This window comes from Hemiscyllium ocellatum, chromosome 3, assembly GCF_020745735.1.
Source record: "Hemiscyllium ocellatum isolate sHemOce1 chromosome 3, sHemOce1.pat.X.cur, whole genome shotgun sequence".
Classification (NCBI taxonomy): Eukaryota; Metazoa; Chordata; class Chondrichthyes; order Orectolobiformes; family Hemiscylliidae; genus Hemiscyllium; species Hemiscyllium ocellatum.
The window spans coordinates 50326063-50341296 of NC_083403.1; the positions used below are offsets into that span (position 1 = coordinate 50326063).

The window sequence follows — 15234 nt, forward strand, 5'->3', positions numbered from 1 at the left end:
GTTGTCACTGTCAGTGGAGGAGGGAATAAATGATGAAGGTGGTGGATCAGGTGCTGATCAAACGCAGTGCTTTACCTGGATAGTATTGAGCTTCTGGAGTGTTTTTGAGATTCCATTTGCCTGGATGAATGCATAATATTTTGGACTTGTGATTGTAGATAGCGGATAGACTCTGGGCAGTCAGGAGATGTGCTACTCGACAAAGAATTCCTAACCTTTGTCTTGCACTTGCACATAGCTGGCCCAGTTCAGTTTCTGGTAATGGCAATGTTTTGGATGTTGGGAGCAAGGGATTCAGCAACTGTAATGCCAATGAACGTTAAGGAGCATTGACTGGCTTCTGGCTTGTTCGAGATAGCACTTGCGGCATAAAACGTTACTTGCCATTTATACAGTGAGACCTGGACAACATCCAGGTCTAGACTGTGGATCGGTGCTACTTCGACATCTATGTAGCAACAAATGGTGCAACATTAATGATTGCACAATGATCACTCCTACTTCTGACATTTTGATGGAAGACAGGATCAGGACATTGAGGAAACGAGATGCGATTTTTACATGAACGGGTCAGAGATGTGCGGCACAGAAAAAAGGCCTTTTGGCCCATCGTGTATGTGCCACTCAGAAACAACCTAACTATTCTCATCCCATTTTCCAGAGCTTGGTTCATAGCTTTACTTCTTAGAAATGAGGATTTCTGCCTCTACCATACCAACAGACACAGAGTTCAAGATTCCCACCACCCTCTGGGTGAATAAAGTTTTTCCTCAAATCTGCTCTAAACCTTTTGCCCTTTACCTAAAAGGGTTTGGTATGCAACTTTCAAAGTTTTCATATTTATTTTAAAATGTCATACACACACAGATCTTCCATTTTTGACTAGTCTGTTAGCAAACAAATAATTACTTTAACACTGTAGAATTAGGAAAGTAATGGAAATTTCAATGTGTAGAATTACCTGAATCCTGACCATTTCCATACAAAGCAGCTGTACTTCTGCTCCTGGCTAAGAACGAATGAGTAGGCGTCAGCAGGCGATTGACAATATTACTTTCCCAAGGACTGAGCTGCAAACGTCGAGCTATGCAGAATTAAGAAAAGTTAGCATATTTCAATACATCTCAGAGATAAAATATACAAAAAGTGTGTAGAGAGGCACTGGCAGAGCAGCTCTGAGGAGGCATGAACAAAAGAAAGGTTGTGTGTGGGGGGTTAAACACTATTTATGGTCATATAGAGCTTTGCGCCAGTGCTTAAACTTCTGGGATAACGACAAAGCACAATTGGCAGCATAACTGCAGTTAAGTACATAAATAATAGCCAACATAACTTAGTGGGCTGTTGCTGGAGGAAGCAGCGAATATAAAAATGCATTAGGTTGGTCAGCAGGATAGTACTATGATTTACCAACAAATTCAGCGTTACGTGAGATATTATAGATGCTTCAGCAACATACATATCCTTAGCTTAATTAAGCATCATGTCATTTAATATATTTCATGCCACAAAGTAACCAGGCAGAAGTATTTAAAAAGTTGAAACCTTATAGTTATATAAATATTTGAAAAGGCAATTTGTATCAAACTGAATTTATATGGAATTGGCAAAACAGACAATTTACTTCATGCATAGTAGTGTGAAGTGATCATATTAAAATATCAAAATTGCAATGCATGAGCCTTACAAACAAAAATACACATTAAGCTTCAAAATTGTAACGTGAAACTGCTCTGGAAATCAAATCCTCTTGTCATACTGATGAAAGGCTTTTTAACATTTTTAATTAGGGAGCTTATTGCATAATTATAAATTACTGAATCAAATAACAATGCCTACCAACTATACTGTAACTTTTAAACAAAATTGTATGTCATTAAGTCAACTAACTCCTTTAATAACTATAAATACTCTACAATTAGGTCATAAGAACACAAATAGGAGAAATACGTCATTCAACCCTTCAAGCCCTTTCCACTATTCGATTAGATCATGGCTGACCTCCTACTTCAACACTGTTTCTGCACTATCGCATATCCTTTGAATTTTTAAAATCCAGAAATCTAAATCAAACTCAGTCTTGAACGTACTCATTTGCTGAATTTCCACAGCCCTCAACAATTCAATATCCTCTGAGTGAAGAAATTTTCCATCACTTCAGTCCAAAAGGGTCTTCCCCATATGCTGAGACTGTGTCACCTGCAACTTCCCCTTAACCCCAGCAAACCAGGATAAATCTCTTCCCGCCTCTACCTAATTGAGCCTTGTAAGAATTCTGCATATTTAACTGATGAATGAAATCATCTCTCATTCTTAATAAGCCTAGAAAATAGAAATATTTAATCCTTCCTCATGAGACAATCCCTTTCCAGAATTAAATTGGAATTTAATTCCAAGTTATTTGCACTCCCTGTTTGACAAGCAAATCCCTCTGTTGGTTAAGATCAAAATTGCACACCAAAGCTCTATGTAATTGTAGTAAAAACTTTTACTACTTTACTCAAACCTCTTGCAATAAAGGCCAAGATACTACTTTCCTTCTTAATTGTTTGCTGTCCTCACATTAATTTTCAGTGGCTCATGAACTAGGATACCCAAGTACCCTTGAGGTTCCATGTTTCCTAGCCTCTCTTTACAAAATATTCTGCATTTCTGTTTTGCTTACCAATATGGAAAATCGCACTTTTCGACATTGTATCCCATCTGCCAAACTTCTGACCACACACTTCGCCTCCCCAAATTCCTTTGAAGAATTTTATCTTATTCGAAACTCTCAATTTCACCAAGTCTTGTGTCATCTTTAGACTTGGAAATACCATATTCAAATCACTGCATCCAAAACAGTGATATAGATTGTGGATAGTTCAAGCATTAATCTTTGCAGTACCTCACTAGTTACAATGTAGCAACCCAAAAATTAATATATTCTTACTGGTGTGCATGTGACTCCAGACCCATGACATGGACTTGCATGGAGCTTTATTTCAGAATGCAGTTAAATGTTGACCAATTGAGGCTGAGCAACAAATGCCTACCTTGCTAGCAACACCCACACCCATGAACTTTTCAAAAAAAAAACAGGGCTTATGGGTAAACAAGATTTGATATGATTTAGGGTATAGGTCAAAGGCTTATGTAAACTCAAGTTTATGGAGTAAAAGATTGCAGGTTTTTCAAGAGGGAATTGGAATAATAAAATCTAGTCAAAGCTGGGGACCATGAAAGAAAAAACAGACAGTATAGGCAGTAGGAGGGACTGAATGGGAAAATAGACAATCACATAAGTACATACAGTTTGAGATGTGAATATATGATATGACTGGAAGATATAGTCATGTGTTAACAATTTGGAATGTTAACTACATAAATATGGTTGGATAGAGATATGAGTGAACAAACATGTAACCTTTTGATTGGAAATAATCATTTAAAGAACAGTGGATTAGAAGCTTATCTGTAAATTGCGATAAAACTGGTTACATTAAAAATTTGAGCAGCATGCCATTTTCATGATGCGTACATCTCCCATGCATGCAAGACTAAACATTTAAAATTAGAAACCCAAGTGTGGACTGAGTGAAATGAAGAGTTAAATTCTCATTTGCAGTAAGAGATGGGCGATCTTGTTGAGGAAGCCAGAACCTTAGCTGAAGGACATGTTGAGAACAATCTCATTTCTTCAACACAGCTACCAGGGAGTGGGATTGAATTAGCGAGGGAGACAGTTGGTATGGGAAATGGTTTAAGAAGAGGGTCAAAGCAAATGATTTGTCTTTTCCTTATGTTCAAGTTGTCGAGGATGGATGTTGGATAACATAAAAACACAGGTGGATTGGGAAGTTTAGAGATACACTTGGAAGGGGAGGTTGAGGAGTGATCTGATTGAGACTTTCAAAATGAGGGGTCTGGACGGTGTAAATAAGGAGAACATTTCCCTATTAGTGAAAGGAAGAAGAACGAGGGGTCCCAGATTTAAATTAGTAGCAAAGAAAAGATACGTTTTTACCCAACTAGTGGTTTCGATCTGGAATACATTGCCTGAGAACTTGCAGGATGCAGGTTCAATCAGGCCATTGAAAAGTCAATTTGGTGGTTATTAGTAGAGAAATAACATGCAAGGTTAGAGGGAGAAGATAGAAGATGGAAATAACGGAGACAGAATTGCCCATTTGGACAGCCAATACAGATATGATAGGCTGAATGTCCCCTTCTGTGCTCTATTCTACAGATCAATTCCACATTTGGTAAGGTTGCAGCATATATTCTATAACACATCAAGTAATATACATCTGCAGGGTACCAAGAGTAGGAAAGCTCAAATGTTAGACATTTATGCTTAGTTCAGCTAAATGGCTCAGAAAAAACAAATGCTACCTCAGACAAATGGTTTCAAAAATCCAAATGTATATAGTTTCCTCAAATTCAAATGTAATTGATTAAAGATTAGGTTCGTAGAAACATGATACTGACAAAATGTAATTTAATGCTGCCTCTGAGGGCAAATTCAAATACCAAACCTAGGAGGTTAAAAACAGAAGATTCCAGAAAGCTAAATTAATTTGTTATTGTGAGAAACAATGCAAAAAGGATCCACTTCGCAGTCAGTTTCACAGTTAAATTCATGGTGCAGCCAATAAACAGTTTGATGACAAATGTTAGATAAATCTTTCTTTGAAAACCTTGTTTAGATTTGAAGCAGGACTTTTCTGATGTTGATACAGAACATGGCTTACAGGGATACTTTAAAAAGTATGCAATCCTTTGTTTGAGAGCTGTACAAAAATCAAAAATATTGTTAACTTGTCTTTTCTATTAACTATCCACCCGCACCTTTTAGATCTTTTCATAATCGCAGGCAAGACCCAAGACAACTTAAAGACCCATTAACACAAAGAAAAGTCAGAGATTAGTAATCAGAGAACAGGAATTAAGAATTGCATTAACATATAAATTGCACTAATATAGAAAGTATGATTGTCCAGAATTTTTATGCAACTGACAATCAACTAGAAAGGGTTTCCTTGCTCAAGGAACTGATAAGTTGACTGCATCTCTCTTGCTTTGATCAAACCTTGCTGATGCTATTTATGAGCAATCTTGCTCACAACAGGTACCCCCCAATTCCTGTTTGTGCTGAATACTAGAGTGTGTTTCCGGTAATCTGGAAAGCTGTTGCTAAAAAAATTGCAGGATATTTTTGAAGAAGACACTAAACCACGAAAAAGCCAGGCATTTTAAAAACTGCACAAGAGAAAATATTTAACTGCTTGCATAAGACTATGCGATTATACATATTTTACAGTATTGTCTGCTGGTTCTGGGTGCAGGGCAATGAAAAAGACAAATTGAAAAGGACTTGTACTAAAAAAAAATCAAACAAAAAATTAAAAATGCGTAAACAAAGTAGCATGCGAGGAAGTAAACTGGGATGGCAGGTATAATGAAATGGCTACCATTAAACACACTAGAGATTGTGAAAAAAAATTACACTATCCATCCAAAAGAAACTTGATATAGTATTTTATCAAAATGTTACGTGAAGAAAACCAGTGGCTAAGAACGTACCTCTGTCCGGAGAATTTAGTAATGTTGCAGATGAGGATGACAGCCGCTTGCTAATGACAGGATCAGCATTTTTTGCAAGGTTCATTGTAGATACTGATCGCCTATCTGCATCTAAAACAAATGGAAATATTTGCAGTTGATTGCCTATATATAGCATTTCTTTGTTAATATTAAACTTGAAAGACCAACTGCAGTATTTCAGATACACCTCAGAGTTATGAAAGTTACAAAGCATGTCTTTTTTAGTTGAACTGCAAGATTAAGCGGCGTTACAAATTTATCCCAGAAATGGCTCTACTGAACTTTTTTTTTGAAGTGAAAAGATCATATAATTAATGCATGATTAATATGGAAACATAGATTAATGGATGAGCTGTCCACATAAGTGGAGGAAAAATACTGCAAAGTGATTGCAGTTCAAATGGGAGTGTGTTCTGGTTAGTTCACGGAATTGGGAGAACTACATTTGTTTCTGGCACATGAAGGAGGTTCATTTCTGAAGTCATCAAAATGGACTTTACAGATGCTGTAGACCTGTTGAGTTTCTCCAGCACATTGTTTCTGATTTCCAGCACTTGCAGTACTTTAGTTTATTCAAAAGGAGGAGATATTGACCTTTGAAAGGCCCTGGTGCAGTTTCAAGGAATTACACTTGGCCTAAAAGAGTCATTACAAGAATGTGATACATTGGTTAGGTTTGTACAACCCTTTTTCTGAAATCTGAAGTTGTTTTCATGAATTTTTTTTTCCTCCATTAAAAAAAAAGGTTATTTGGTGTGCAAACAGTCAACCCAACTCCACACCCACTCGACCCATGTCGCTCAGATGTGATGTGGGGATGTGGCCTTGTACTGGCAGGTGTCGATTCTGTCTCAGGGCTCTTAGTACTCACAGGTGCATCTGCTGTAAGATTTTTTTCGATTTCACTGTTGAACGGACACGTATTCAAAAATCTGAAAAACTCAATTCCGAAAACCAGCTGGTCCCAGGGGTTTTGGATAAGGATTTGAAGTTTAAGATGTTTGGAGAATTTGATGGGGTGGAGAGAGAACATCTTTTCTTTGGCAACATATAAAGCACATGTTTACATGTTAGGCCATTCAGATTGATTTCAGCAAGTGCTGTTTCACAAACAATGGAGTCAAAATCTGGAACTCTTCTCCAAAAAGCTATTAAGGAAAGTTTGTAAATTGAGTTTACAAACTGGAGGATGAAATTTGTTTCTGTTCGGAAATTCGGGGATGTGCAACTAAGAGGGATAATATTTTTAGATCAACTCATTAAACATAGATTTCACTGACTAGGCTGATATTTAAAGCCCATCCGCAATTGTTCTCAAGGTCATCATCAGGAGTTGCTTTTGGAACCGTTGGAGTCCTTTGAATAAGCAACAACCAGTGAGTTTTAGCAATCAATCAATCTCCAGAACTTTGACACGTGACAGTGAACCAATAGCAATATAGTCCTAAGGCAGGATACTTTGCAGCTTGGAAGGAAGCCAACATGTGGCACTCTTATGCATCTATTATTTTTATCCAAGTGGTCGAGGTCACAGGTTTGCAAAATGTTAGAAGAGCCTTGGCAAGTTATTGCTGTGCATCTTGTGAATGGTTGGTTTTCTCCTGGATGGCGTCACACCCCTTTACTACTGTTGGAGTTGCATGTGTTGAGGCAAGTATGGAGTATTCCACCACACTGTTGATTTGGGTATTGTAGATGAGAAATAGGCACTGGGGTAACTCAATGCTCCTCTAGTCAGTTTTATATGGATGCTCCAATTCAGTTTCTGGTCAATAATATCCCTCCAGATGTTGATAAGGGGAGTCAACGATGGTAATGCTTTAAACGTCAAGAGGAGATGGTCAGATTCTCTTGTTTGAAAATGTTCAGTTTTATATGTGTAGTACAACTTGACACTTATTAGCTCAAGCCTGGATGTTGTTCAAATCCTGCTTCAAAATGAACATAGGATGCAGTGACTTAGTCATTGTTTAATTTCCTCAATTCATAACGATCAGCAAACACTTCTGCCATTTATGGTCTGATTATATAAAGGTAGGTCATTGATGAAACAGCCTTGGAAATATGGCTGGCCTTAATATACTACCCTGAGGAACTCCAGCAGAGATGTCCTGAAGAGAGGGTGACTGATCTCTGGCAACCACCAACCATATTCCTTCATGCGAGGTATGACCCAAATCAACAAAGAATTTTCCCCCGATTTCAATTTTGCCAGAACTCCTTGATGCTTTTTGGTAAAACAGTGCATCAATGTCAAGGGCAGTTGTTCTGATCTCACCTTAAGTCTGGAGAGCAACTCTTTTGTCAATGTTTGGGCTAAGGCTGTAATGAAGTCAGAGGAGAAATGACTGTAGGTGAAACCCAAATTGAAACCAGTAACAAGATTTTTGCTGAGCACATCGTGCTTAAGTAGTAGTAGGGATGACTCCTTCCATCATTTTTCTGATTCTAATGTAGAATAATGGGACAGTAATTAGATGGGTTCGATGTGTCTTGTTCAGACAACCGGACATAGCTGTAAATTTTCCATGTGGTCAGGTCGATACCAGTGTTTTAATAACAATGGAACAGCTGGGATTAAAGCAGAGAAAACTACACAGGCCGTCCGCCATATCCGCAGGTCAATTTTCCATGCTTTACCCGCGGTTTACCTGAGCATATTATGGGGAACGTTCCAGAACCAGGGACCAGGTGGCAACCAGGAAGGTAAGTTTCCCATTTAAATGAACAGGTTTGTGACTATTCGCAGTTTCGGACTTCCACAATAGGTCTTGGGTATTGTGGGAGGGGGGAGATCTACACTTTATGCAAACCAGACGCCGAATAAACAGTACTTTAGAAACTGGTTTTCCTGACTGTAGTTGAAACAAGTTCAGCACTTTTGTCAACTAACAGCTTGCTTTCAGTAAAAAAGATATTTAAAAATCATTTACCTTGCCAGGTACACCAAGGTAAATAACATTTAGAGTGTAAGTATTCCACTACATAGAACCTGCCAGAATGGTCTTGCAAGACCATTTAATCATTTCATCATTTAATCAATGATCATTTAAGATATGCAATTTCTAACAACTAATTCAATGATTAGAAAGCAATGTCAAACATAAGACCATTTCCAGGTTAAAGAATTCAGACAACAGTTTTGAAATGTAGAAACTCGGCGCACAAACAGGTTCATTGACATGCTTTGATACTTTCTTTATAAAAGTGGAAAATTACTACTCCTGGAATGTTGTCAAGGCCCACTGACTTTGTAGTATATGGTACTTTGAGCTATTTCTTAATATCACATGGAGTGAATTAAAAATTGGTTGACGATTGGCTTTGTAATATCGGCTTAGTCTTTTGCACTACTTATATTGGATTCCCCCTCTGAATGTTGGGATATTCATGAAACTGCCTCCTCTAGTATACTGCTCATTAACTACCATTCATGCCAGATGTGACATGACTGCAGAGTTTAGGTCGGATCCAGAGAATGCAGGATAACTTAGTCTATGACATCCTGCTTCCAATGGCTGGCATGCAAATAGTCCAGTGCAATAGCTTTACAAGGTTAATAGTTCATTGTTAGGTGTGCTTGGCACTGCTTCTTGCATGACCTCCTGCGATTGTCCTTGAACTGAATTGATCTCCTTGCTGGATAGTAATGGAAGAGTGGGGATGTGACAGGCTGGAGGTTACAGACTGCAGTTTAATACAATGCCCACAGCATTTCAAGGATGCCCAGTTGAGTTGCTGGATCTATTTGAAGTGTTCAATGTAGCATGGTGGTAATGCAGGACATTAGAGGGTATCCTTAACTTGAAGATCCAAAACAACTGTGCACACAGGAAACTAAATTTTCACAAAACATTTTCAGTATTTAAAATGTTTAATAACAATTTTAATAGGTTGATTATTTGGATGGAGCTGTAGTCATATTATATGGTGTAAAAGATATACAAAAATAATAGCACATTATTTGAGACTTCTATAGCATCACCACCCTTCTTTCTTAATGGCATGTGAAGCATGCAAACAAAAATAAAATATCACAAAAAACAATGGTTAAAGTAAATTTCAAGATGCAGAGAAATGAAGTTTAATGTTCATGAAAATGAATTTCATGAAAATTGTTGTTGCACACCAATACCATTGACCATTTACATTAAAATTTGAAACCAAGAAAACTAACTACTGCAAAGGAAAGAACCCCCTTTTTAGAAAGCTATATTAATATGGATTAATAATTATGATTAGATTTTCTACAGTCAGTCATGGTCATAGGGTCATACAACACAGAAACAGACCCCGCGCTCCAACTCATCGGTGCCGATCACACATCCCAATCTGGCATGGACTTATTTGCCCATTGGCCAATCTCTCTCAACCCTTTCTATTCATAAACCCAAACAGATGACTTTTAAATGCTGTATGGTTTGTCTGCACCATTTCCTCTGACAGGTCATTCCATATACACACCACCGTCTGCGTGAAAACGTTAATCCTCAGGTCCTTTTCAAATCTTTCCCCTGACATCTTAAACCTCTGTCCTCTAGTTTTGGACTCCCTGCCCTTGGAAAAAGACCAAATCTATTCACCTTATCTATACTCAAGTTTTTAATAACCTTTACGACCCAAAGCAATAACAATTGAATTCTAAAATTTCATGAAAAACAATCAGGAAAAAAGTATCAACAAATTTATCAATTTTGTCCAAACATTTTGCATTCATGCCCAGGAGAATAAGTTGTGTCAGGAAAATCAAATGTTTCGTTAAAGAAGATATACCATCTCGGTTGATTGCTGCATTGCTTTGTAGGGCTCCACCCCATGACCACCGATTGGACTTCTGCTTTATTCTTTGACTTCTCTCAATCGTGCGGCGTACAACTGCTTCATGTCGTTCCTTCAAGAGGAGGAGTTACATTATCATGCATGAATTTATGTTAAATTTATGCAACATATTTCTAGTAAGAGACACTATTTTGTTAAAATCCAAATGATCTTCATTGATTATATATTCACAAATCCAATGGATCTACACAGCAAAACATTTAGAATAATGTTAATTATTCTGGAACTGATTTAGTTCACACCAATTTCTCTATCACAGTCATAGAGACAGAGACATACAGCACAGAAACAGACCCTTCGGTCCAACTTGTCCATACCGACCAGATATCCCAACCCAATTTAGTCCCACCTGCCACCACCTGGCCCATATCCCTCCAAAGCCTTCGTATTCATATACACATCCAGATGCCTTTTAAATGTTGCAATTGTACCAGCCTCCACCACTTCCTGTGGCAGCTCATTCCTTACACGTACCACCCTCTGTGAAAATGTTGCCCCCATAGGTCTCTTTTATATCTTTCCCCTCTCACCCTAAGCCTATGCCCTCCAGTTCTGGACTGCCCCACACCAGGGAAGAGACTTTGTCTATTTATCCTGTCCATGCCCCTCATGATTTTATAAACCTCGATAACCTCAAGCCTCCGACGCTCCAGGGAAAACAGCCCCAGCCTATTCAGACTGGCCCTATAGCTCAAATGCTCCAGCCCTGGCAACATCCTTGTAAATCCTTTCTGAACCCTTTCAAGTTTCACAACATCCTTCAGATAGGAAGGAGACCAGAACTGCACGCAATATTCCAATAGTGGCCTAACCAGTGTCCTGTACAGCTGCAACATGACCTCACAACTCCTGTACTCCATACTCTGACCAATAAAGGAAAGCATATCAAACATGTTCTTCACTATTCCACCTACCTGCGACTCCACTTTCAAGGAGTAATGAACCTACACTCCAAGGTCTTTTTGTTTATCAACACTCCCGAGGATCTTACCACTAAGTGTATAAGTCCTGCTAAAATTTGCTTTCCCAAAATGCAGCACCTCGCATTTATCTTATTAAACTCCATCGGCCACTTCTCAGCCCATTGGCCTATCTGATCAAGATCCTGTTGTAATCGGAGATAACCTTCTTCGCTGACCACTACACCTCCAATTTTGATGTCATCTGCAAACTGACTAACTGTACCTCATGTTCACATCCATATCATTTATATAAAATGAGGAAAAGTAGTGGACCCAGCACCTATCCTTGTGGCACTCCACTGGTCACAGGCCTCCAGTCTGAAAAACAACCCTCCAACACCACCCTCTATCTTTTACATTCGAGCCAGTTCTGTATCAAAATGGCTAGTTTTCACGTGTATTCCATGAGATCTAATCTTGCTAACCAATCTTCCAAGGGTGAACCATGTCAAACGCCTTACTGAAGTTCATATACATGTCCACCACTCTGCCCTCAATCCTCTTTGTTACGTCCACAAAAAACTCAACCAAGTTTGAGAGACATGACTTCCCACACACAAAGCCATGCTAACTATCCCTGATCAGCCCTTGCCTTTCCAAATACATGTACATCCTATCCCTCAGGATTCCCTCCAACAACTTGCCCACCATCAATGTCAGGCTCACTGGTCTATAGTTCCCTGTCTAGTCCTTACCACTTTTCTTAAACAGTGGCACATTAGCCAACCTCCAGTCTTCTGGCACCTCACCTGTGACTATCAATGAAACAAATATCACAACAAGGGGCCCTGCAATCATTTCCCTAGCTTCCCAGAGTTCTAAGGTACGCTTGATCAGGTCCTTGGGATTTATCCCCAAATGTGTTACAAGATATCCAGCACTCCCTCCTCTGTAATATGGACATTCTTCAAGATGTCACCATCTATTTCACTCCTATTTACATCTTCCACAATTTAAAAACTAATAGAATTATGGTCGATGGCCCCAAAGTGCTCCCACACTGACATCTCAGTCACCTGACCTGCCTTATTTCCCAAGAGTAGGTCAAGTTTTGCACCTTCTCTTGTAGGTACTTTCTCATACTGAAATAGAAAACTTTCTTGTACATGCTCAACAAATTCCTCTCCATCTACACCCTTAACACTATGATAGTCGAGAGTCTATGTTTGAAAAGTTAAAATCCCCTACCATTACCACCCTATTATTCTTACAGATAGCTGAGATCTCCTTACAAGTTTGTGTCTCAATTTCCCTCTGATTATTAGGGGGTCTATAATACACTCCCAAAAAGGTGATCATCCCTTTCTTATTTCTCAGTTCCACCCAAATAACTTCCTGGATGTATTTCCAGGAACATCCTCCCTCAGTACAGCTATAATGCTATACATTATCAAAAACGCCACTCTACCTCCTCTCTTACCTCCCTTTCTGTCTTTCCTGTAGCACTTGTATCCTGGAACATTCAGCCGCCAATCCTGTCCATCCCTGAGCCATGTTTCTTCATTGCTATGATATTCCAATCCCATGTTCCTAACCATGCCCTGAATTCATCTGCCGCCTCCGTTCGGCCTCTTGCACGAAATAAATGCAGTTTAATTTATCAGTCCTACCTTGTTCTCTGCTTGTCCCTGCCTGCCCTGACTGTTTAACTCGCTTCTTTTCACCAGTCTCAGATTGATCTCTTTCCTCACTATCTCCCCTTGGACCTCACATTATCTCCACTGCTAAAGAGGTTCACACTTAGCAAGTGGTAATAATCTAAGGTCCAAAAACCAAGTACAGTGACTCGAAGTAAAAAAAAAATTAACTTCATATAAAATCAGAACACATCAAACCAAACAAATCAGCTTGGGTTTTAAAAGTTGAAAGATTGCAGATGGAAGGAGAAAAGGAAATGCACACAACGTAAGATTTTTCTAATTTATTGTAGTCTTTCACAAAAATGTACCTTTTCTTCTTGAAGTCTTTGCTTCCGTTTTTCTTCTACAGCTGCACGTCGCCTTTCCTCTTTTAGTCTCTGTTCTTCAATTTTCTTCTTACGCTCCTCAAGTTGTTTTTCATAATGTTGTCTTGCTTTTTCCTCTTTCTCAAGCAATAGTTGGTCCCTTGCAGCTAAATTTAAAAAAATTATAACTGAAGCACAACAATTTGCTTCAAAATGAAATGAAATGAAACAAAATCCGCAAGTCACAAGATCTTTCCTTATTGAAATATTGCAATATTGAAAAAGGAAACATTTAAAAGTAGTCCAGCAAATCTGAAATGCCAATGGATAACCTGTCTAGTATAGTCTTCAGTCATCAAATAGCATGCATCCTAGAAAGCAAGCATTACATGATCATTTTTTCAGTATGTGTTAATCAGAAATTTATAGCGTGGATGGTTTGTACGTATTAGATAATGAGGGCATATAAAAAAGAGACAGTAGATTAATAATGGGGGACTTCAATCAATGCACATTGGAACAGTTACATTAGCAAAAAGGTAGACACGTTGACATATTCAGATTTACATTTGGGACAGTTTTCTGGAACAAAATGTTATTGATCTAACCGGGGATCAGTGTATTTTGGATCTGGTGATGTGCAATGGGGCAAACTTAACAAATCAGGTCAAAGTAAAAGATCCCCTAGGAAGCAGTGACCATAACATGGCAGAATTCAGTTTGAGGAAGAAGAACTGGTGTTGAAAACAAATGCTCTACAGGTAATTACAAAGAAATGAGGGCAGAGCTTGCCGAAGTAGACAATGAAGGGCCCACTTAAGGTGCAGTGGCAGTGGCTTGAACCCATGGACCAAGAGGTATGGGTTCAACCCCACCTGTGTCATAGAGTCTGAACAGGTTAGATTAAAAAATGACAATTAAAAGGAGTTTATTGCAAGTATTGTTGAGGAAAAATAGCATATATTTTAAGAAAACAGCTTGTGGCTTTCAGGAAAGATATACCTAAGTGAGAAAGAAAGATTCTCGAAGTGGGATAAATCACCTTACCATCGTTAACCAGGGAACTTAAGGAGAGCATCAATTTTTAATTAAATGTGGTAATGATAAATGGAAAGATAGAGAATTGGGGAAATAAACTTTGAAGGTAACTTGCTATCCATCTTAATATTTCTTGCAAGAGCTTTTTTAAAATACATAAAAATGAAGAGAGAGGCCAAAGTTAAAGAGATCTCAGAGAATGAGACTGGAGAAATAGTAACAGGGAAACAGAAAATGGCTATAGTATTGAATATAATAAATTTAAAATAGTGAGTGGAATTCTTTACCACAGGTGACGGTAGCTGCATGATCGCTAAGTATATTCAGGGCTAAGACCGAAATTTTGAATCGCTAAGGGAAGCCAGGAAGTGGAATTGATGATCATCAGATCATTTATGATCTCACTGAATGGAAGAGCAGACTCTATGGCCTGAATGGCCTACTTCTACTCCTACATCCGATGGTGTCATCATGCAGACAGCTTCCATTTAGGTGCATGCAGAGAGAAGCACTTTAAATTCAGTACCCTTGCTGCCTTGTGTCACACTATAAGTTTATGTAGTGGGGTGGGTTAGCTCAGTTGGCTGGACAGCTGGTTTGCAATGCCAATTGATGCCAAAAATGTGGATTTAATGACCTCATTGGGTGAGTTTACTATAAAAGCGTTCCCTTCCTCAACTTTTCCCATTGCCTGAGGTGTGGTGATCTTCAGGTTAAACTACCACCAGCTACCTCACTCTAACAAGAGAGAAGCTCTATGGTCTTCTGGGACTATGGCTTGCTTTTAAGTAGTTAAAATTCTCACTAGAAATTGTCCTGGACAATTTTCCCTCTCTTTGAAGGAGAATATTCTACTACGTCATA

At 38.6% G+C, this 15234-nt stretch overlaps 1 protein-coding gene across 5 annotated transcripts in view; it reads right to left on the minus strand.

Annotated features, from left to right (window-relative positions):
- map7b (microtubule-associated protein 7b) overlaps nucleotides 1-15234 on the minus strand; it is a 142308-nt gene that overhangs the window by 38415 nt on the left and 88659 nt on the right. For all 5 annotated transcript variants that reach the window (XM_060849904.1, XM_060849918.1, XM_060849888.1 and 2 more), the window contains 4 exons: nucleotides 13336-13499; nucleotides 10360-10477; nucleotides 5566-5676; nucleotides 962-1084 (listed from right to left, as the gene is read on the minus strand). In XM_060849904.1, coding sequence (XP_060705887.1) covers nucleotides 962-1084; nucleotides 5566-5676; nucleotides 10360-10477; nucleotides 13336-13499 — 516 coding nt within the window. The remainder of the gene's footprint in view (nucleotides 1-961; nucleotides 1085-5565; nucleotides 5677-10359; nucleotides 10478-13335; nucleotides 13500-15234) is intronic.